The sequence below is a fragment of the Culex quinquefasciatus genome, chromosome 3 (genome assembly GCF_015732765.1).
Source record: "Culex quinquefasciatus strain JHB chromosome 3, VPISU_Cqui_1.0_pri_paternal, whole genome shotgun sequence".
Taxonomy (NCBI): domain Eukaryota; kingdom Metazoa; phylum Arthropoda; class Insecta; order Diptera; family Culicidae; genus Culex; species Culex quinquefasciatus.
The window spans coordinates 199,729,645-199,753,579 of record NC_051863.1 but is presented as its reverse complement, the minus strand read 5'-3'; the positions used below and the strand labels follow the sequence as shown (position 1 = coordinate 199,753,579).

Sequence of the window (23,935 nt, the reverse complement as noted above, 5' to 3'; positions counted from 1 at the left end):
TCGCAGTGTTAAAAGGTAGCTGAAAAGGCCAGCTATTATTTTACATTTCGATGTTTGTGAAAAAGTTACCTGTTGGTTCGGAATTTGCAAAATATTTTCAGCTGTCAAAATGCTTATCCGCTCTTTTCTCGTGTTGCTCTAGATATATAGTTTAACTAACAAGTTAACTTACTTAATAAAACAGCAAACTACAAAACTGAAAATGTGATGTAGATTTCTTTGATAATGTTTTTATTAAGTTTTTTTAAGTTGTCTTTTCATCACTCAATATTTATTAAGTAATAAGCCTTCAAGTGTTATTTATAAATTTTTTTGATGCCGGATCTCAGATATGTTGATGAACATGATGTCCGAATCCATAATGCCACCCATCGTTGGATGGTTTGATTAAAATCAGATCTGACAACCCTATTAAAAGTAATAACCATTTAAGTGATATTTAATTAAGTGGCTTTTAAAACCATTTAAATTGAATTTTCTATATAAAAAAAAAACTCGAAATGCAGAAATTTTAAGTATAAGTGGTCATTTACACTGATGTTTCTGTTATTCGTAAATCTTGTAGAATTTTCATTTCATTTGATCAAACCTGTCAAATTACTTGCATTTCCCATGATTACTAGAAATAAAAATGCTTGCGATTGTTCATGTGCACCACATTAAAATACTCTAAACTGAACAAAAACAACTACATATAATGACAACGTTAGATTTGGGTCAATCCATAAATCACTCTTGTACAATGCTGATGGGATTCCTATCTAGATAGAACAAGAGAGCACACCGGCATCGAAATGTTAAAAATAATTTTGAACAAATTGGATCGCCATTCTTGATAGAAAGTATTTTGATTGTCAGCCAAGTTGACAGCTCATTCCAAGAGATTATAGTTGATCCATTGACGAAAGTCTTATACACAGAAAAATATGGTGCAATTCATTTTGTGTCAAAAAAGTGTAATATTACATCAGGAACTGGTGAACTTTCATCAGTTTCTTGTGAATTTTTATCAGGTTCAGATTTTTGAACATTGTTTAGCTAAAATTTCTCAAAAAGAGGTAATATTCAACCTACCATATGTTCAGCCTTAAAAAATCAACTTTCTTTTCTATGTAAGCTATGGGATTCCCTATCCCTTTTCATATAAAACCTTAGACTTGCTGATATGTTTTGCTTGAAATAAATAAAGTTTAAATTTAAATTTGTTGATACATTGGGTACGATAGCTTGTTAGTTAACACATTTGATCAGGTCCAGGAAGACAGATGTGGTTCTCTGACATGTCTTTTATAGACAAATCCAGCGAAAGCTCAACGCTGCTTTTTGATGGTGAGAGATTTGACAGCTCCCATACTAAATGTCTCGATTTTCATACTTTTTGTTAATTTTCTTCTAAAATAAAACACTTAACATATGAAAACTATATATTTTTGGTGCCCAAAATTCCTGCTGAATCAAATGGTGTACTTATCTCAATTGCAAATTTTTTGAACAGTTTTTATTTTAATAATATGCTAGACACATTTTGTGCACCTAATCAATCAATACTTTTATCATAAATAATCATTTTATTGCTTGAAAATTGAGTTTTCCTGAGCTCCCATATTCAAATACATGGAAGCTGTCATTTCTAACACCATTGGCCACCTAGCGGCCATTTCAAACTGAATACGTCTATTGTTGTGTGTTAAATCAAAATAGGTCTTTAGGACCCTGTTGTCCAAAAACATGTTTATTTAATATGGATTGGATTTAACTTTTTTTGCAGGCATTTCATTGTGTGAGGCGAATGAAATGAAATCAAATTTTTAGAGTAAAAAATTGCAAAAATTTGGTCAAGAGTTTTGAGGTGAACTGAGAGTAGAAATCTGGAATCCCTGGTTTTTTTTTTTTATATCGAGAAAATTCAAACTTTTCGCAAACAAATTTAATATCGTCAGTTAGGGCAAGATTGGGTCAAAGTGATTGCTTACGGAGGCTGTTATTTCTTTGGTTCTTCTCATTGAAATTGAATTCTGTTCAAATGGTTGCATAGTGGATATCTTAAGGAAACTTTGTCATGTTGGCATTTGTCAAACGTTGGGTAAGTTTTAGAGCATCAGCCCTTATCAACGGCATGTATGAATGCGCTGAAAAGATAAAACACCATGATAGCTAAAACTAGATCAGTTGCGAATAGGTAACAGTCATTGGCCACCAACGGTGCCCGCCATGTCAGTTTGTAGATCTTGATTTTTAGGGACGGGAATGTTAGTTGGCCAGAAATTAACATTCTAAAAATGAACATTTCAATATATTTTTTGATATTGCTTGACGATATTGTTAACGAAATTTCCAAAGAGTTTCCTAGTGCTTTTTTGATGGTCTCTACATGTTTCTAATGTACTCCTTTAGAGGAAAAATGAGCAAAAGTTTCTTAAATATATTTTATTCTTTTTGTTTTTTTTTGCGTAAACCACGTGAACCCTAGATCCAATTACCAATTACAATTTTTCTCCCTTCCTTTCCAGACCACCATCCAAGCGACCGGTCCCGGCGGTAACCCCGGCGGCCAAACGCTCATCATCAAGAACCAACAAACCGGCGCCGTGATGAACTCCGGGGCGCCCGGAATCGTCACCATGTCCAAGCCTATGAACAACCAGGTAACGCACTCCTAAGCCCCTCTACGACCCTGTTGTATCCTAGCTCCAGATAAACACTAACCACGCTCCTCACCACGCAAACCTGCTGCTGCTGCTGCTGCCACCCTTTCACGCACTCACAGCTGAGCCGATTACCAAAAAGAAAAAGGCTAGAGAGCAAGCAGCTGCTGCTTAGTGTTGTGCCTGGTGGATGATTACTTAGTTTTGTAAATAGATTTCCTGCTTCCTTCCCTTTTTTCCTTCCTCCTCTTTTCAAAAAACGGATATTGTGAAAGGTTGATTTCCGGGTAAGCGGCGTGATTCATTCGGCACTACTTGTTGGTTAACCTGTTGCTTTGCGATTCGTCGTCAATACTTGATTATGACTGGTTGGACGCCAACGCCGCAAATTGATAGTTGAAACTTTCACCACATTGACCACCAGCACAGTGGTGGTTCGGTTTTGGCTCGCAGACCACGTGACGACTGTCCCTTCGGATCAGCTGTTCTTTGAATGTAATTATTCTAGCCCGCGCGCTTTTATTGACTGGGAAAATTCCAACCAAAACACACGTTTTATCGCGTTTCCCGGGAGAGCCGAGAGAATGTGAGAGCGCCTAGGACGAGTCGCGGCACGCGTCGTGTGCCTTTTCGAGCCAAAAACCGGTATCGGTGATAATCTGGCCACAGCCAGACAGATACCCTCCCAAAAAAAAAAAGAGAGAGAGGGTCCAAAGAGAGTGAGAATAGGGTCATTGACATGCTGGCTGGATTTGTGTGTGGTTGGCGCGATCACCTGTGAAGAGTCGTTCGTTCGTTTATCTTTGCTTCTTCTCATTCTGATTCTGCTCGCCGCCGGAGGAACACGAACGAATGCGAATGAATCACGCCGAGGAAAGGACTCGGAGGTTTACTTTGGCAATTTTCGTTAAGGGTGCATAGCAAAATCGAGAACAATTTATCTATGGTCGAAATAATAATTGATCGAAAATTTGGTTTTATCAATACTTTGAAATACATTTTCTCGGAAAAACATTATGAAAATGTCAGAAATATGTTATTTTGAAAATGGATTCTCTGACCGGCTGCGAAATTATGGACTCAGGCTCGTTTTTTTTTTGTGTTAGCCTTCCCGCTGCGTCCAATGGCCCATTTCATAATAGCAGAGAACCTGGCGGTCAAGTTCCGAGGTTATTAGGCATTGTTCGGTCCTGCCTAAACATAAATGCCGGAGGCAAAGTTTAAATTCGCTTTTCGGAGAAATTTTTTAAATTTTTTTTTTGTTTTTGCATTTGTAGACTTTAGAAGTTTTCATTTTTTGATTTTAGTTTTTTTTTTAAATTTCTGTTGATGTTTGCTGGACTAATGTAAAAAAAATCAAAATATAAAAAAAAAAACAAATCAGTAAAAATAATTAAAAAAATCCCAAAGCAGACATAAAATTTTCAAATGCAAAGACTCAAACAAATGTTTAAAAATTTAAAAAAATATAAATTATAAATTTCAAAATTTATAAAATAAAAAAATTTGAAATGAAAATTTCAGAATGTCAGCCCAAAATCAATGTGTTTATTTTGAATGTTGTGGTTATTCTAAATTCTACGATTTTCGAGCAACGTTTTTTTACTTTTATTGAACTTTTTTTGAGTTTGTGAAACTGTATTCAACTTTTTTTAGTTTTCTGATTTTTTTTTTCATATATTTAAAGAAATGTTTTTTTAAAGGCTGGTACAAATTTGTATTTAATGTTTTTGTCCCTCGGCACTGTTCGATTCCTAAATTTATTTTAATGTTTATAGTTTTCTTATAAATATACAGTCCAGACTCGATTATCCAGAGGCCTTCGCAAAATTTCACTTTGGATAATCAAATCACAAAAAAAATCGTTGTCTTATTTTTGATTGTCGAGCTTTAGTAAAACCCTTGAACTACTCTAAAGTGATTTGGAATTTTTGAATCCATGATGGCGATCAAAATGGCGGTGAAGGAAAATTGGAAAAAAAAAAACTTTTTTTATTTAATAGGCAATTTGACTAAAATGGGGTCGCAAAACTCGAGTTTGATGTTTAAGCAAAAACAATTTTTTTCGTGATTCGATTATTCGAAGTCTCATATAAACCTTCGGATAATCAAACTTCGGATAATCGACTCTGGACTGTTTTGACATAGGACTATGTCTCTACTTACTATATTGGGGGGCCAGTTCAGAAATTCGATCCAAAGCGTCACTTTTAAGCGTTAAAAAAGGGGACATTTTGAACGCTTATATCTTTTTTCCCTGTGAATCAATCCAGACGGTTGGACCACCAATCGAAAGAGGAAGACTTCAGCTACATAGATAGTTTGACTAAACATAGTTAAAGCACTTAAAACATGCAATCAAAATGAGTAATTTTTCAGCACAAATCGGACAGATGACCAATCAGAGCGAGCGTATGCATTCGAGGCCGCGCCCCTTTTGTACCGTTCTCCGGCTGTGCCGCTATTTAAGCAGAAAATTTCACAGAGCAAGACACTTTGGAACGAGCACTCGAACTGTGCACGTCGGGCCGGCGCGGAGCAACAGCAGCAGCAGCCAATAGAAGAAGAGGACCAGCAACCAGAAGGAAGAACCACCAGCAGCAGAAGGAGGAAATTTGAGCGAAGCGGACCGATGGAAGTCGCTATGCAAAATGGCCAATTCGACAGTGGTGGAAAAAAGCTGGAGTGGCCGGTGCCCTCGGAGCAGGTACCCCCGGAGCCCGGGGGAACATTTATAGAACCATTGTGGCAATATGGGTATCAAAATCCATGGTTTTTGATACTGAATACGAAAATGGCCATTTCGACAATGTTGGCCATAACCTGGAGTGGCCAGTGATCCCAATGCAGGTTCCCTCGGGGCCCGGGGGAACTTTTACAGAACCATACGAGTTGTGGCAATATGGGTATCAAAATTCATGGTTTTTTATACTGAAAATAATAATGGCAATTTCTACAGTGGTTGCCAAAACCTGGAGTGGCCGCTGCCTTCAAAGAAGGTGTCCCCGGGGCCTGGGAGGACATTTACAGAACCATACGAGTTGTGGCAATATGGGTATCAAAATTCATGCTTTTTGATACTGAACATAATAATGGCCATTTCGACAGTAGTGGCCACAACCTGGAGTGGCCGGTGCCCTCAAAGAAGGTTCCTCCGGGGCCTGGGGGGACATTTACAGAACCATACGAGTTGTGGCAATATGGGTATCAAAATTCATGGTTTTTGATGCTGAATATGAAAATGGCCATTTCGACAGTGTTGGCCACGACCTGGAGTGGCCGGTGCCCTCAAAGCAGGTTCCCCCGGGGCTCGGGGGAACTTTTACAAAACCATAAGAGTTGTGGCAATATGGGTATCAAAATTCATGGTTTTTGATACTGAACATAATAATGGCCATTTCGACAGTAGTGGCCACAACCTGGAGTGGCCGGTGCCCTCAAAGAAGGTTCCTCCGGGGCCTGGGGGGACATTTACAGAACCATACGAGTTGTGGCAATATGGGTATCAAAATTCATGGTTTTTGATACTGAATATGAAAATGGCCATTTCGACAGTGTTGGCCACGAGCTGGAGTGGCCGGTGCCCTCAAAGAAGGTTCCCCCGGGGCCTGAAGGGGGGGGGGGCAATATGGGTATCAAAATTCATGGTTTTTGATACTGAATATGAAAATAGCCATTTCGACAGTGTTGGCCACGACCTGGAGTGGCCGGTGATCTCAAAGCAGGTTCCCCCGGGGCCCGGGGGAACTTTGACAGAACCATAAGAGTTGTGACAATATGTGTATCAAAATTCATGTTTTTTGATACTGAACATGGGCCCGAGGCCTTGAGGACCTTTTACAGAACCGACAATTATGCCGACAAATCTTTGAAACAAAATAAAATAATCTTATTCCAGATTTCACTAGCAATCCAAAAACTTATTCAAATTGTTTGGTCCTATGTCTTTCGGTTATGTCTCTGACATACCATCTTGAACTTTTTTTTTTTAAATCTTTAATTTTTTTACATCTGCGGTGGCAGATGTTTACTTTCTCATAAACAGTTCTCGATTTCATTTTTTTTTTTTTTTTGCTAGAAATTTCTATTATTTGAGGTTTTGAAAAAAAAAACCGGGAATACAAAAATGGGATTGAAATGGTATTGGAAAAAAAAATGATTTGTGTAATTTTAGACAAATCTGGATGAATTTCAGTCGTTCCTGGGCAGGTTCGGTTTTTTTTGTAGGTACAGTTTATATTAATAGATCGATATTCGAAAGTCGTCCGCCTGTTAGGATCAACCAGATCGAGCACTGGAAAAACAATTCAGTGATCACCGGTTCGAATCCTGCGACGGACGCAAAACATTCTAATAACTAATAATAGTTACACTAGGGGAAATATACTTTTTACTTGCCAGCAACAGCACCGCCTCGAGTAAGCACATAAATTTATGCCATTTACTGGCCAAAAAGATCAAATTTAATGCACTTTTGATCATAATTTTTATTTTGCGAGACCATTTCTCATCATTTTGGTGGCACACACATCCACACGCAAGATCAGAGGTGAACTGCTTAACGAAAGTCGCCATCAGTATTTTTTATATTTGCGCTAACGATTTCAAATCGCTTAAGTTATAAAATTGCTTCCAACTACCGGCAACATGTTCTTTTGCACATTAGTTAGTCACTCACTTGAAAAATAATCCCAAAATATGTAAATAATTAGCAAGCGCCATAAAAAAAAAAACAAACGCGCCAAGACTTCTGACGTTTGAATTTTGAACACCCATTCCAATCGAAGGCTGAAGAAAACCGAGCGAGAAGCGAAGGCAAATAAAGAACAAAGGGTGGCCATTAACACCACCAACATTCTGGTGCAGCGCCTGTTGGAGTGAGCAAGTGTTGCCAGGAACCATTCGCTTTAAATGCCACTTTTCGTGAGTGTTCGCTTAAAACTTCATCAATTTTGGCAGCATTAAGCAGACCCAAAAGAGCGCTGGTAGAAAAAAAGAACCAAGCTGAAAATAGAAAAATGGGCGTGGCCCAATGCACTCGACTGATTAGAATGCATTTTTGAAATATATTTTTTAATGCTTGTAAAAGAAATAGCATAACTTTTAATAAAAGTGAAAATAAACAGAAATGTTCACAAAAAGTTGCTCTACTCGTTGCTGTACTTGGTTTTAGTGAATTTCAAGGAACAATCCAGATTATCCAGTGTCCCAACATCCAGCATCATTCAAACACGACCGCTTATTAGGCTTAAAATGGGCATGTTTCCCCTATACTGAGAAAAGGTCGTGATTTTGCTATGCAATATTATTCCAACCTTTATCCTATGTATCCTAACATTCCTTGAAAATTCCCACAAATAAAAAAACATTCTTAGTTCACCTCCACCCACAGATTTGTTTAAATCACAGTAGTATTTGATTCCTTTTCCTAATATCAGCTAATATCCTAACATTCCTAGTCATTCATACAATCGACAACATCGATCGCATCCCTTTTAGATAACAATACAAACAATTGCAAGGTTTCACAACTGGTATTTTTTTCTTTTTTTTATTTCCAAAAACACAATCCAAATCGTGTGCTCCCTGGTACTTTTGCGCTATCTTCGATTACTCACACAACAAAATATCCTAAATCTTAAAAAAACGCTCGCTCCCTATAATCCTACAATGTAATAACAACAACAACAACGCAAACAACCCAGGCCACCCAGAACATTGTTGGCCTGCCGGCCGGTGTACAGATTGTAAATGTTAGACCTGGCGCACCACCTTCGCAAGCACAGCCCAAAACTGTTGCCGCTGTCTCACCTAGAGTTGTTATCGGTAGTCAGCAAATAGTTACTAGTACTAGACCACCAAATGCAAACGCTGTAAGAATCTTCTCTCTTTTTTCTCACTCTCTCATTCATCTTGTTAGTTTTGTTTTGTTTTGTTCATTCATTCATTGTTTCGAGTAGTTTTGTCATACTTTTGTTTTCTTTCTCTTTCTTTTCATCATTTGCATTTTTTTTTCTGCAGTTGCATCGCGCATTGCATTGATTAATTAATGGAATGGAATCTATGCAAGAAGCAAACAAAAGATACTCCCCCAAACTGTGATGTGACTCTCGCTCTCTCTCTCTGTTGGTTTGGTTTGATTCTACCCGAATTAATTAATCAATTAACACCACTGTTTTGCACGATTATTTTAACTCATGATTGTTAAGTTGTTTTGTCATACATACTTTGTTTTATTTGTTTTTGTGTACATTATAAATCAAGTGAATAAAAGATACTAATTAAAATTTCTTCCTCCGGCGAATCCACGACAGATCACACTAAGTGCCCTTCAAGGCCAGCCGGGCTCGACGCTGCTGCTGAAGAATGAGCAGGGCCAGTTCCAGCTGCTGCGCATCGGACCGGCCCCGAGCGGGGCCCAGATCACGCCCGCGAATCTGACCGCGACGTCCGGGGCCAACCAGACGATACGGTTGCAAACAGTGCCAGCTGTAAGTAGGTTTACCGGTCCTCCATTAGCCCTCCGCAAGACCATTGTCACCACGCAACAGGTGAAACAGAAGCAAAATGTAATTACCCAATAACAGGGACAAGGCCCGACCATTTACACACACACACCCCCGCCCCGTCCCTCCCTTCTACTTATTTTGTGTGTTTTTGGTTGGCCACGTTCCGATGTTTTTTTACTCTTTTCTTCTTATACTCTCTCTCTCTTCTAGTTTGGCTTTATTTCTTGATTTGATTGGAAACTTTTTGTTTTCGTCGAAAGAAATGTACAAACTGTATCGATATTTGCTTTATTGTTCATTATTTTTTGAAAAACTATCAAATGCTTCTTATGGTTTCTTCAAGTTAGAAAATTTTATCGTTTATTTGACGGCTACGAGCATGGATTGTTTGTGCCCAGGTTGGCTACTCAAGTTGGGAATCAAAAATAACGGAAGTTTACGTCAATCATTTTAAACATTTTCAAAAGCTTGATATTACAAAAATCTAAAAATTTAATATAAAATATTGCACATAAATATTCTTATACGAATTATTATATTAACTAAATATCGTCTTTGTCATAGTGGTTATGTATGTCACATAACCTCTTTTTCTTTGCCGAAATAACCAAGAACATTCGGAAAAAAATTGCTTGAGAATTATCTCTTATTTTTTCCAAAGAACTCGATTCTTTTGCCAAAGAACCCACTGAGAATTTTGGCTCGAGCCTCGAGCCAAAATTCTCAGTGGGAAAAAGGTATATGAGGTTATGTCACAGACATGACCACTATGAATAAGGCGTTATTTAGATAATAAAATAATTCGTATAATAAATCTGACTTGCATTTTTATCATTCCTGTTGATAATTTCTTACCTTAAAACCGTGAAGTAACAAAACAATGAATTTTGGTACATTTGTTTGTTTTTGTAAATGTAAATGTAAATATCTCAACCGTATTGGACAATTATATTGAAAAAGTTGTACGGGTATTTCTGGACATGATATTCTAGGTGTACTGAACCCGAATCCTCGCACCTGGAGCTCAAGCCTTGAGGTTAAAATCGGATTTAACCGGTGAAATCGGAACATTTTAGTTTGTCCTCTGTTGTTTCGTAAATTTATTCGCAATTTTTTGATTTTTTTTTTTTTGATTTGGATGAAACTATGTTTATGTATTCTCTATGCTATAAAAAGTAATTTTGCATCATTAATTTTTCCATACAAATCTTCTAATGATTTTGGATAAATAAATGTATGAAATTCTGTATCTTGAGAAGGAATTTTCTGATCGACTTGGTGTCTTCGGCAAAGTTGTAGGTTAGAATTAGGTCTTTACAGAAAAATAGATGCAATATATATATTTATAGTCACGAGATTAAAAAAAAATCGCAATAATTTGAATTTTTAACATAGAAAATAGAACCAATAGTTTCCGAGATATCGTGGGTTGAAAATAACAGGGTGACACTTAAATAAATTAATTCTCATCGATTCGAGCTCTTTGTGAGGCTGTATCTCAGATACTTAAGTTCCAGAGAGAAATTTTCAAGATATTCGCTCAGCTTTAAAATAATGTTTTCTTAGATGTGCTTCTCTTTCAAGATTTTTTTTTTCTTGGCTCAAAACACTCTAAAATGAAAATTTATACCTAAAATAGCTAATTTTAGGTATAAATTTTAATTTTTATATGTTTTGAGCCTAGAATTAACCTTTTTCAAGTTTTCAAGTTATAGCTAATAACTTGAAAAAGGTTAATTTTTTCATTTCAAGATTGCTCTAAAGAAATATTTTTAACAATTTTTTTCGAGAATTTCAATATTTTCCGAAAAAAAACTCTATTTAAAAAAAATCATCGCCACCAGTTTACAAGATATCTTTGTTAGTCTCCTAAAACATCAAAAAGTTTCAGAAATAAAAAAAAACGTTTTGGGAATTCAACTTTCAATCTCAAAAATGTTTTTTTTTCGTGTACCTAATTTTCTGAAAACCCCTGATCATAACCTAGAGCTTTGCCAAAGACACCAAATCGATCTGAAAAGCCCTTCTCAAGACATACCCTTTTTGTAAGACCAGCCCCCAAAATTGTATGGAGACTTGTTTGGTAAAACTTATGGTTTTTTTTTTTTTTGACATAGGGAATATCAATGGACAAAGTTTCATCAAAATAAAAACAAATACAAAGAAAAGTCGATTTGCGAAGAACCACTCGTTTGTTTGCCATTTTTTAGTCATTTTGCAAATAATTGCATGCTACAAAAACAGCTTTGCCGAAGAGCACGAAGAGATTCGCCTACTCTGAAGAATGATACAGAATTTATAACATCGCATCCTAAAATCCAATTTTTTTCCTTGAAGCTCTTGTGGAAGAAAATTTAGTACTTCTTTAATAACAACTTTCAAAACATTTGGGATATCATTTAGAGAAAAACACAACTGTTATGTCCGTAACGTCAAATATGCAAAATATTTGCAGTGGCAAAATAAAAAAAAGGTGATAAAACTAATGTCACCTAAAAATTCTCAAAACTGTTTGATATTTCATACTTCTAAAAATGTGTTTCCCACAAACTACAAATGAAGTCACAATTTAAACTCTGCTTGCAAAGAAAAAATACTGAAGTTTGAAAATACTTCAACATATCAAATTTGGAATTTGAAAATAGGATTTGAGTGGCCACCCTGCAATTTGTGCCTCTTTATGTTTACTGTTTGCAATATATTTTCCAACGCTGCTCTACAATTATGTAAAACATTATATACCAGAACTTTTTCCGCAAAATAAATTCACGCTGAAAAGTAGTATAAAAATTGTTGCTATCCGCCACTAGTGGCGCTAGCGTATCCGCGGCCAGGCCCACCACGTTGAGTTTAGCGCGAAGATGATTCGATACAACAGAATAAAAAACCAACGGTAGAGCAGTGAAGAAGTTTTATGTTTATGAGTTATGTTTGCTGAAGTGACGAATTGCTTCCACATTTTGTTTCTCCTGTTGAGTTGCAGAGTTTTCTGTTCTATCGACCCTTATGAGTTTCGAATGTTTGTTAGTCCTAGCCGCTGTAAGCAACCCCGTGTGTCACCCGCAACGACAAGTCGAGTAAAGTTTTCACAGTTTTCTCACCAATTGTCCCAGCAGCCCAACTCGTCCGGCACCGGCACGATAATCGTCAATTCTCAATCCATCACGACGACGCCGACGAGTTACGTGACGACGCAATCGACGCCGGTGGCTTCGGTGGCACCGGTTCCGGCGTTGGCCGCCCAGCAACACATAACCATCTCAACGGGCCAGTCACCGGCGAACGCCGTCCTAGCAACCGGACAGCCCACGGTCGTGACCACCCAGCAACCCCAGCAGCAACAGCAGACCGTCGTGACCAGCCAACATCAACCGCAGCAACCTCAACAACAACCCGCGACCCAAACCGTCGTCGTAACGACCACGACCGGTGGCCAAACCGCGCAGCAGCGAAACTCGTTAGATAATACCAAAGAAAAATGCAGGAAATTTCTCACCAACCTGATCGAACTGTCCAAGCGGGAACCGAAGCCGGTCGAGAAGAACGTCCGGACGCTGATCCAGGAGCTGGTCGACGCCAACGTAGAGCCGGAGGAGTTTTGCGAGCGGCTCGAGCGACTACTCAACGCCAGCCCGCAGCCGTGCCTGATTGGCTTCCTCAAGGTTTGTCCCAAAGTTGCTATTCTGTGAGCTCTTCTATTAACTCGATTTTTTTTTCCTTCTTGCAGAAAAGTCTCCCCCTGTTGCGCCAATCGCTCGTCACGAAAGAGATCACGATCGAGGGCATCAATCCACCTTCCGCCAACGTAGCCTTTTCCGGTTCGCCTCTGACGCAAATTCCCGTAAGTTGACCGGCGATCCTAAAAAGTAGGTGACGACCTCGTACTGATTCTTCCATTCTAGGCCCAGATCCGGCCGGTCACGCAAACCCTGGTCTCGCAGGCCGCCCCCGGCATGCACGGCCAAACGCAGATCCGCATGCTGACGACGCAGTCCGGAATGCCCACGGTGAACCGGGTCGGTCAAACGACCATCCGGCCGGCCACTCCGGTGCGGATACAAACGCCACTCCAGCAACAGCACCAGCAGCAGCAGGCCCACCTCACGACCACGATGACGGGCGGCCCGCGGCACATCACCGCCCAGCAGATCCGGCCAAACGCCGGCACGACCGTGGGCCACACGACCATCGTGCAGACGAGCCAACAACTGCCGCAAACGATCTCGACGACGCCGCCGGCGCTGCTACCGGTGAGTACCCAACTGTGGCCACCTCCTTTTTCCCTTTCTCTCTCATTCTCTCTCTCTCCCTCTCGCGAGCGCACACATTCAGCAGGAATCTAGAGAAATTTAGTTTTACCAAATTCCTGCATCTTTTTCCGGTGTTTGTGACACTGTTTTGTATAATTTTCTTTCCATATTTATTATCGGTTGGTACCTCTCTCTCTATCTCTCTTTACTTTAATATTCTATTTGTATTTTTTTTTGCTGTTTGTGTTTGGAACTTCTGTTTAATCCACTTTTGGCGAGCTTGAAACGATTCCAAATAAAACAGTCAGCAAATTCCTAGTAGAAACGAAAAGAAAGTTGGAGTTGAAGTTTGATGCTTGTGCTTATTTTATCTTGTAGAGTTGTTTTGCCTAGCTAATGTAATCAAAGTTGTATTTTTAGCTGTATTTATAATTCACTCTCTTTCTTCCATAATAGTAGAGTTTAATATTAGATGGTAGTATGCTCCCCGCCCTCCCCGGCTTTACAAGTTTAAATTTTCAGTATTTTCATTGCGGAGTTCGACTATTATTAATTGCTGTTACTTGCTGATGCTGCGCTGAACACTAAACGGAAACACTCAGTTTGAAACGTTTATTTTCGCCTCCTCTTTCGTACTTGAATATAATAAAAACTGCATGCGATCGGTTCGTTGTTTAATCATTTGACTGTATTTATACTTACTATTATTACTACTTTTTACACTAATAACCTAAACAAAAAGCGCGAATTAACACCAGCAGAGTTGGCTCGTCGGACCAGATGGAAATCGGTTAACCTGTTTCGTTTAGTTTGGTGATGGATTTTCGGAAAGCGGAAAAGCAAACTAATGAATTTGCTCGCGTTTTTTTTTCTCTCTTTTTTGCTGTTGTTTTCGGTTTATTTTTATTGTATAGCCTTTGCCTATCACGTTAATCTGCATGAAACTTTTAACCATATTTTTAAAAGCCTATTTTGTAACTCATAGTTGGATGTGTTTCGTTCATATCCTAATTTCAAAACAATCCTCCCTTTTTGCTCCCACCCCAAATGTGGTAAAATACTAAATTTCTCTCTGCTGATTGTCATGTAATTATGATAGTTGTTGTTTCCAAATCGTAAATCGAGGTAGGATAAATGCGCACTAAAGTTTCACATGTGTTTCATGAAATAAGCATTCTACATAATGTTTATGCAAGTAACCTCTAAGAGTAGATAACGTGTACTAAAGCAACAAAACGGCACTGTTAAAGACTATATTTTGTATATAATATTCTTGTATCATCGTATCTACGTACTGTGAACCGGTGACATTTATAAAAAAGGCGATTTTTTTGCTGATTTTGAAACACGAATACAAACGGAACGGTATGGAACAATACTGAGCAAAGTACATCAAGAAGCAGTTTAAAAAATCAAAGTTTTAACTGTTGTTCAACTAAAATCATGAAAACATTGATAAATTTAATCAATAATTTTTAAGTGTCATGCTTTTCTCATAAAAAGGGATCGAATCGGAAAACGAACTGCACTGTCGAATTCTTCGGACAATTTTACCCCTAACGAAAACGAAGTTGACTTTATACCTGTCGGCCACTATTACTAATACCAACCACTAGTGCTTCCTTTCAACTACAAGGACTTCGCCGCCCTGGGCTCCTAAGTGTTTAAATGCGGCACGGATCGACAGTGCGGGATACCCATATTTACAGAATGAATTTTAAAGCGTCCGCCACGGGTTTCGAACCTTACTAAGGAAAGGCCATAAAATCACTCGAAAAACAAAATTCTTAATTTGACCACCTAGACTCACCTTCACGTATACGTATCGACTCAGAATCAAATTCTGTGCGGCACTGGCTGAACCGATATGGACCGTTTTGGTGTCATTCGATCCGCCTTAGGGTCCCATAAGTCGCTATTGAAAATTATAAAGTTTAGTTAAGCACTTCAAAAGTTATGCTAAAAACGATTTTAACACAAGTCCGGAAGATTGTAAAAAGGGTGGTTTTTATAAGAAACCCCGTCATGTTATACATTGTCAGAAAGACATTCGAAAGACCTTTCCAACTAGTTCCAGAGATTGAAGATCTGGCGACCCTATCAAAAGTTATAAGCATTTAAGTGTTATTTATGAATTTTTTTGGGGGCGGATCTCATATATTTCGATGATAACGTTGTCAGGATCTATCATGTGACTTGTCGTTAGATAGGTAATCAAAAGACCTTTCCAACAAGTTCAATAGATTGCAGATCTGACAACCCTATAAAAAGTTATAAGCACATAAATGCCCTGAATTACGAAGATCTGACTACCCAATCTGATGGTATGAATAATAAATCAAGTTGATAGAACACTGAAAGGTCCGCCCTTTTATATCTATTTTGGATAACATTACCCTCTAAATATGAGGAAGGCACCAACCACCTAAAAGTGGATTAAGCAACATTTTGAGACAGAATTCAATAGTATCTTCAGATATACAGATATTTTCAGTAGAACTTTTTTTTTAAGACCGGAATGCGTTGCTTTAACTTTAAGTCGAACTTTTCATAAGCCACATCGATTACTACCTAACGTAGTGAGAAACAGCGAAATTTCTGCTATTTTTAATTCCATATGAAATAACAACTTATAATTTAGTTTTGATAAACATTTACCATAAAACGAAAACGAAAAACATTTACCATAGTTAATCCAGCAGGGATTGATGACTAGATAATTATATTTTTATGACAAAAATTCTAATCTCAGATTTGTTCTATATTTTTAACTTCAACTCAAATTACAATCCATCGACCGCATTTCGTCCAATCTGCCCATCAATAAAAAACGGCTACTATTCACTTTTGACAAAATCTAGATTTTTGCTCCAGGTTGTAGAGGATGTTCTAACGCATTTTACGTAACGTAACTTCACTAATGATAATGATGATTAAATTTATACTCCATTATAACCTTTTTCAAGTGATGCTTCGACTGACAGGTTTAAGGTCACTCAAGTATTGAAGAAAAATATTCACTTCTTGACTTTTTCGGGGAAAATCTTAGAATTATCCTGAGAATTTTTATTTTTACTTTTACCTTGATTCACCATGATTTAATTTGATTAATATATAATAGAGCGTCCAATTTCCCGGGGTTAAAAAAAAAAACTGGGAAACGGGAAATTATCAACAAGAAAATTCCTGGAAAATTTGAAATTTATTGAAAAATCCTGGATCCGAATAATATTTTGCCCCAGAATTGTAGAGGAAAGCTATTTTAACGGTCAAAATAAATGTAAGGATCCGTGTAAGTTTGATTGCTTGTTAAAAGTGCTATAACCCCAAGAAAAAATCTTTTATTTTTTGTAGTTGCACTTAGAGTTGAATAATAAATTATAAAATTAAATTTGTTTGTTTAGCTGAGAATTACTTTTTTATGTATCAAACTACAGTACTTGTTCGGTAACTGGGCTGTGCGAAAAATGATGAGGGGACCACCGATGCCCATTTTCACATTTTTCTCTACAAAATGCAAACATAAAAGTGGTTTAAATTGTTTTTCAGGGTACACCTTTAAATTTTCCTTTAATTTTGACTTATAATTTCATAAAAACTTAAAATATGATTTTTAATTTGTTAAACTGGCTTTTTGCATCCACTGGCCCCTCGTTAAATTCGGCTTGTTTATATTTTTTTTGACGTATGTCTGCTTTTTAAGTGGGCTACAGTCCAGTTACCGAGCGCTCAGTTAAAAAGTAGCCCAGTTACCGAACGAGTACTGTATGTGGAGAGTGAGTAAAATTAATATATGCTCAACAACCATAAAATTGATTTTAAACTTTAAGGTGGGCCACTTAAGGACAAGAGGACGCTAGGCGATAATCAACCTAAGGCATAATCCAGGAGGCCTTCGAAAGACTGGCTGCGCTAGGGTTAGATTAGATTAGAAAGTATGAATGAAAAAAATGTGTGCAGAAATTATGTTTCTCAAGATTAACAACTTTTTTTCTGTACAAGTCCTATTGGTTTCGGCTCTTGAACAAAATTGTACAGCATAACTTAAAAAAAATTATTTATGGAATCGCTATTCAATGTTTTCAAATATTTGGAGCGAGTTTTTTGCAAATTATTACATAGCATTTTTTTATATATATTAAAGAAGTTTTAAATGTAGGTTTGGCTTCCTTTCTGGAATGGTTTATGTTACTTGGATTTGAGCGTAATTTAATCCGTTAAAATCCGTTAAAGTAAAGCATTGATCTTGACATACATTCTTTAGAAAAGCTGAAAAGTTCATTGGGAACAGTTAATTAAATAAAACCAAATCAAATTAAGTTCTAAGCTATTATAAAATTATTTATTAAGACAGTTTCAAAACGTAAGTGTCAAAAAGTTGGAAAATAAATATTTATGCTTGAATTTTGGGAATTTTCGAGAAATGTAAAGAAAACCCGGGAAACGAGATTTTTTTTACAGGAAATCTCGCTTAATCCCGGGACGATCAATTGGACACCCTAATCTAGAACATAATAAATTAGATATTTTTTAAGATTGCGTTTGAACATGTCTTTTACTGTCATTCTAGTGACAAAACTGCCTACATGTTGTCCCAAAACAAAAATTAATAATAGCATTCATTTGGGTGTTCAACTTGTCAGCAATAAAAAGTAATACTTTTGACATTTAAATACATATTCGATTCGTGCTGAAAAATCACCATTTTGCAACTAATTGCATAAACATCTACTGTAACGACTCCATAGCTCATTATTTTATGATGGTTTATTTTATCCCTCCTAAAAATGGGTTTTCATAAATTGCATGAAAATATTGAAATATTTAGTATATGTTGTTTTTATTTTTATTCTGCATGATTGTAAATTGTATTTTATGAATGCTAGAGATTCCTGAAACTACAAAAAAGTGCGTATTTAACCAAACCTCCCCAACTCTCATAGGCAAGCTAATCCGTAATATCCATCGGCTAGTTCAAAACGAACACAAAAGTAACGAGTCCTCGATGTTTGTTTTCTCTTTTTCTTTTCTCGTACCATACAATTGCGTCGGTTTTCTTGTTCCGACAAAACCAAAAACCAAATTCCACCATCGTGTCATCGTCGTCGTCGAAATGTAGATTCGCGCCCCGGCCGGAACGGCAATAACGCGTACCCCGGCGACGCTCCAAATCCGTGCGACGGCCCCAACGATAGTGTCCCGTGCCACGAGTGTGGCCGCGGTGGGTGGTGCCACGACGGTCACCACCAAGACGATCCGCGGCCAAACGCCTGCCTCGGTGGCAGCCGTCGCAGCAGCGGCAGCCGCGGCGGCCTCCGGGTCAACCGTAACCCAGGTCAAGCAAGTGACAGCAATTAGTAACAGTTCGGTAGCGTCCTCCGCTCCGGGGCTGGTCGTGACGGGCGGAACGCAACCGTTGCCAGCGCTAGCCCTAAGTTCTTCCGCCGTTGCCACCCTGAACAATAGCAATAGCAATAACTCTGCAAGTATAATCAGTACAAGCATCCCCTCGGCAACGACGGTCGTGGGGGGTGGCGGCACCATGGCCGTCACTGTTAGCAACAGCTCTTCCACCTCGACTCCGACGGCCACCGCCAGCACACCTGGCAAGGCCGGTTCGGGCGCGAAATCGCAGAACTCGTCGGCAGGCTCTAAAAAGAAAGCTAGCGCAACTGCCGCCGCAAGTTCCGCCGATTCGGCTGACCCGACCTCGGCGGCGGCGAAAAAAGCGGCCGCCTCTATGCAATCCTCTTTTTACCAGCATCACGTGTCCAACTCGATGTACGGGGATGATGACATCAACGACGTGGCGGCCATGGGCGGAGTCAACCTCGCGGAAGAAACGCAACGAATCTTGGGCTCAACCGAGTTTGTCGGCACGCAAATCCGGTCCTGCAAGGACGAGGTGTTTCTGCACATGCCCGCGCTGCAGGCCAAAATTCGGGGGATCATCGCGCGGCACGGCCTCGAGGAACCGAGCAGCGAAGTGGCCGTTCTCATCTCGCACGCCTGCCAGGAGCGGCTGAAAAACGTCGTCGAGAAGCTGGCCGTGATCGCCGAGCACCGAATCGACATCATCAAGGTGAGCATTGAGTGAAGTTGGTACGGAAGTTTGTGATTTCAAGTGATCGCTTTCAGGTTGATCCCCGGTACGAGGTCACGAAGGACGTCCGCGGACAGATCAAGTTCCTCGAGGAGCTGGACAAGGCGGAACAGAAGCGACACGAGGAACAGGAACGGGAGATGCTGATGCGGGCGGCCAAGTCGCGGTCGAAAACGGAGGATCCCGAACAGGCCAAACTCAAGGCCAAGGTGAGTTGTGGTGACACGGTAGCAAGGTTGTTCTAGAATTGACACAATTTTCAAAACTCTTTCTCAGGCGAAAGAAATGCAACGAGCGGAAATGGAGGAACTTCGGCAGCGGGACGCCAACTTGACCGCCCTGCAAGCCATCGGACCACGGAAAAAGCCCAAACTCGAGGAGGGAACGGCAACGCCAATAACTGTAAGTGATTCGCCTCCACGTAGATATCTAAATACTAAGCAACCCGATTCTTTTTTAGCCTGGTGCCTCTGGACTTGGCGCTGCCAGCGGGAAGGCGTCCACGCCGCTCCGACCACGCATCAAGCGGGTGAACCTGCGCGATATGCTCTTCTACCTGGAACAGGAAAAGGAAAGTTGCAGAAGTCAGATGCTGTACAAAGCCTACCTCAAGTGATCGATTGTGGTCCGACTGCTACTGCTGCTGCTGTTCCTGCTGTTGCTGACGACGACGACAATGACCACCACCACCACGACGGCCATTCTGCCGCTTCTGCGCTAAAAGTGTGTGTGGTGTTGATCCGGTGGTTCCCGCCGTGGAATCAGGTTCAGGTGCGCGCTTTTGCTGCTGCTGCCGCACCCTTCCGACGATGGATTGTTTTAGATCCGCTCGCCCGGCCGCGTACGCATGGAATATGCTGGGAATGGAAGGAAGGAAGGTCCCCCCCCCACACACGCGAGTCCATGAGTTTCAAGTTACAGTCAGGTCAAATCTAGGTTCGAATGAGTGCGCCCGCGAGAGTGAATGGGTTGTTTGTGCGTGTTCGTGCCCTGCCGTATGTGTGTGTGTGCTTGTGCGTGTTTTTAGGGAATTTTGTACATAATTATTTTCAATTCTAATAACTCGGCGCGTAATGCGAACAGTCGGGGAGATGAGCTGGTTTTTTGATGTTTTATTTAATTTACAAATAATGTGAAAAGAAAAACAAAACTGTACAGATTAAAAGAAAGAAAGCGAAAAATCACACCCACGAAACGAAACGTCTACGTTCGCGCGTTTTTTTGAAAAGAAATTAGGTCTAAATAAGAGAATTCAAAGGGAAAAAAAGAAGTAATTAGTTTCGAGTCCTCTAAAGAGCTGTGTGCTGTGCGGAAGATCGTGATCGTTCTGCACGCATTGTTTTTGTTTGTTTATATTTTTAAGCCTATATCAAAAGGAAGTAACATCTAATCTAATCTAATCTAATCTAACCCTAGCGCAGCCAGTCTTTCGAGGGCATCCTGGAGAATGCCTTAGGTTGATTGACGCCTAGCATCTTCTTGTCATTATCAACATTTGCAGTGCGCCATTACATTAAAATGCATTGAAACAACACAAACGTCGAAGCGGCCAGGCCAACTGCGTAAAGTTTACCGCAAAGATGATTCGTTGAATTGGATTGAGTTTGGGCACGAATGTTCAAACAGCAATACATTTCTGAATCTACAGGGGAGGAAGAAACGTGGGGATCCCCCGCTCACGTTCCTGTTTGTTTTGGCAATTAATCGTTGGGAGCACCATGCTAAGAAGTTTTGGTGCTCCGGGACCCTCGAGGATGGGACATCGAATTTCCGCGAATGCCCTGGACACTATTTGCCGTGGTTATAGCGCCACAACTCGCTCTCTGTGGGTGGAAAAATACGAATGAATTGAAATGAAAATTATGGTTTCGCGTCCCTCAAAATTTCTTGGAGGAATATTCAGTAAGCCCCAAAATTCTGAATTTCTTTCAGTTTTCTTTGATCTTTAATTGCAGAAAAATATGCTAAATGAAAGCTTATTCGATGAATATTCTTCCAAAAAAGTTCAAATCATTCAATTTAATCAATATCCTATAAGACATATTGGTAAATACTTTTCTATGTTTTTTGTCCCCTAGCTCTGATTGAGGTCGAAAAGGGTAGGGGGAGGTGGGCAAACAATTATAAAATTGAAACTACAACATTCAATTTCAACGTTTCACTGTAAAAGTTGTTTGATTTTGAAGGGGGAGAGGGGAGAGACAAAAAGTTTGAAAAATATTTACAGCCTAACGCGAAATAGCTTATAAATACAATCATAACTCACCTCAAAACAAAAGATACCACAGTCCTAAATCATACATGTCCAGCAAAGAACAATCTTACCTTGTGTCAACGTTCCCTTGACCAACCCTTCTCTCTGCCTCAGACAGCTGCTTTTCTCGTGCCTCTCGCCTTTTCTCGGCTGCACGAAATCACCTCCTCTCGGCCTGGCACCCTCTTCATGTAACAGCGGTGAGCGGGCCACTCGCCACAGCTCGGCTCGATAACCGCTCTTTCTCCCGTCCGCTCAAACCACCAACACACTGACTAAACAGGATTGCGTCGACACTCCTTGTCATCTCCACATCCCACCGTTTCCCACTCCTGACTGACGTGAACTCCTCAGGATGGGGTAAAAGCAAAGGCGAGCTGCCGCTGCTGCGCCGCAGGCCAGTGTTGTCGCTTTATTCTGCGCCAACACTCCATAAGGGTGGGCACACTCGAACACACCATAAACACCACCGCAGAGCACATTCCCCCACCCCCTTGATTGCACAGCAGTGCGCCTCCGAGACGTGTCATCGGCAAACCAAAAAAACCCTACACACACCAACACAACGCTCTCCTCTCGCCGATGCTGTCAGAAAGAAAAACGCGATGCTCATCGTACACAGCGGAAGAGGCTTAAGCACTTCTACACTAACACCACGCAACAAACTTCCCTTCTCTCACAATACAGAGACACTCGCGAGAAGCCTCGGCTCGTTGGAAGCAAAATCAATATGGCAGCCCCGCAAAATCTAATCTTCGGCTTGTTAATCATTGGATTATCGCGTTTTTCTAGCAGATGTTACGAAAATCCTTTTCGACTGCACTAAAAAACCAGTTGCACAACACTAAAACACAATTTTGACCCGATATTTTACGTTTTTCACTGTTAAAACTGACTTCAAACACGAGCAACGAACGAGCATGACCGAACCGCGTTTGAGCACTTTACTCTCATCGAAAACTCCTTTTTAATGACATTGCAAAAAAATAAATAATGTTATTGTTAGAGTGGTTTGATATTTCGAAGTGCCCAAAAACTTATTGTTTAAAACCAACTTTTAAAAACGTTGTTGTCTTAAAATTTAAGTGGCGCGATTCTCCTATATCAAAAGGAAGTAACATTTAAAAAAACACGAGAGAGAAAAATCTGTAAAATCTGAAAAAATCGAAGGAGAGTGTATCAAGAGTTAAGGGAGTAAAAATTAAAAATTTCAGCTGAAAAAAAGTTTATATCAAAAAATAAATTTGCAAAGTAAATAGATATGTTATAGGTTAGATTGACAAACAGTCAATATGAGTAACAAGCTTTCTTTGTGATTATATCACTAAAATTTAAAATAATAAAAAAAAACTACTAATTGTTTATTAAAAAAAAGTACAGAATACTATTATTTATGTTTAGCGTCCTTTCATTCAAATTTAATTTAATGAAATGAAACCTTAAGATGAAGAAAACAGAAAAATGCAAAGGAAAGATCAACAATAGAGATACCTTTTCTTATAAAAATAAACCAGAAAAACAAAAATCACACAAAAACTGGCTTTTGCTTTACAGTTTTGAAAGAAATTACCTGCTGTCATCTTTTCGGCATTTTCTCCAGGAAAAAAGTGCCATGGCGGTCCCCGACTAGGGGAAAGTGGGGCAAGAAGATTACCAAAACATTAAAAAAAAGAATTTTCCTTGTTCGCATCTAATCGTATGGTTTAAAAAAACAAATTGCTGAAATAAAAAAAGTCACAAAAATTCTAAAAATTAACATTTTAAAAAAATTAGAATTCAAAAAAATGCAGAAAAATGTGAAAAACCAAAAATATAAAAATTCTTAAACCCAGTCAGAAATAAATAAAATAATAAAAAAAATAATAAATCAAATAAAAGTAGAAATATTTACTTCAATTTTTAATATTTCAAAAATATAAAAACCCAAATTTGGGAAAGAAACAAAATTCTTGATTTGATTATCCAGAGTGGAATTTTGACTAGCACTTCTGATACGAACTACGAACTGTTTTGAAGTTTTTGAATCCCAAGATTTCTGAATTCTACTTTTCTTCAAATTTTAGAAAATTTAGAAATTTTATCAAAATTAGAAAAATAATTTCAAAAGAATCTTTGAATTTTTGGAAATATGTATAATTTCTAAAAAAAAAATATTGTATATTGAATGACTGATT

At 39.0% G+C, this 23,935-nt stretch overlaps 1 protein-coding gene across 8 annotated transcripts in view; it reads left to right on the top strand.

The window, feature by feature from the left end:
* The window catches only part of LOC6032908 (transcription initiation factor TFIID subunit 4), a 29,502-nt gene extending 8,605 nt beyond the window's left edge, over positions 1 to 20,897 (top strand). The window contains exons 3-12 of one of the 8 annotated variants that reach the window (XM_038258598.1): positions 2,511 to 2,645; positions 8,351 to 8,518; positions 8,960 to 9,214; positions 12,247 to 12,816; positions 12,882 to 12,995; positions 13,057 to 13,404; positions 18,524 to 19,486; positions 19,543 to 19,716; positions 19,784 to 19,909; positions 19,968 to 20,897. In XM_038258598.1, the coding sequence (XP_038114526.1) occupies positions 2,511 to 2,645; positions 8,351 to 8,518; positions 8,960 to 9,214; positions 12,247 to 12,816; positions 12,882 to 12,995; positions 13,057 to 13,404; positions 18,524 to 19,486; positions 19,543 to 19,716; positions 19,784 to 19,909; positions 19,968 to 20,123 (3,009 nt within the window). In that variant the 3' untranslated portion in view covers positions 20,124 to 20,897. The remainder of the gene's footprint in view (positions 1 to 2,510; positions 2,646 to 8,350; positions 8,519 to 8,959; positions 9,215 to 12,246; positions 12,817 to 12,881; positions 12,996 to 13,056; positions 13,405 to 18,523; positions 19,487 to 19,542; positions 19,717 to 19,783; positions 19,910 to 19,967) is intronic. The other 7 variants (XM_038258600.1, XM_038258599.1, XM_038258605.1 and 4 more) reach the window with 7 other exon arrangements.
* The last annotated feature ends 3,038 nt before the right edge of the window (positions 20,898 to 23,935 follow it).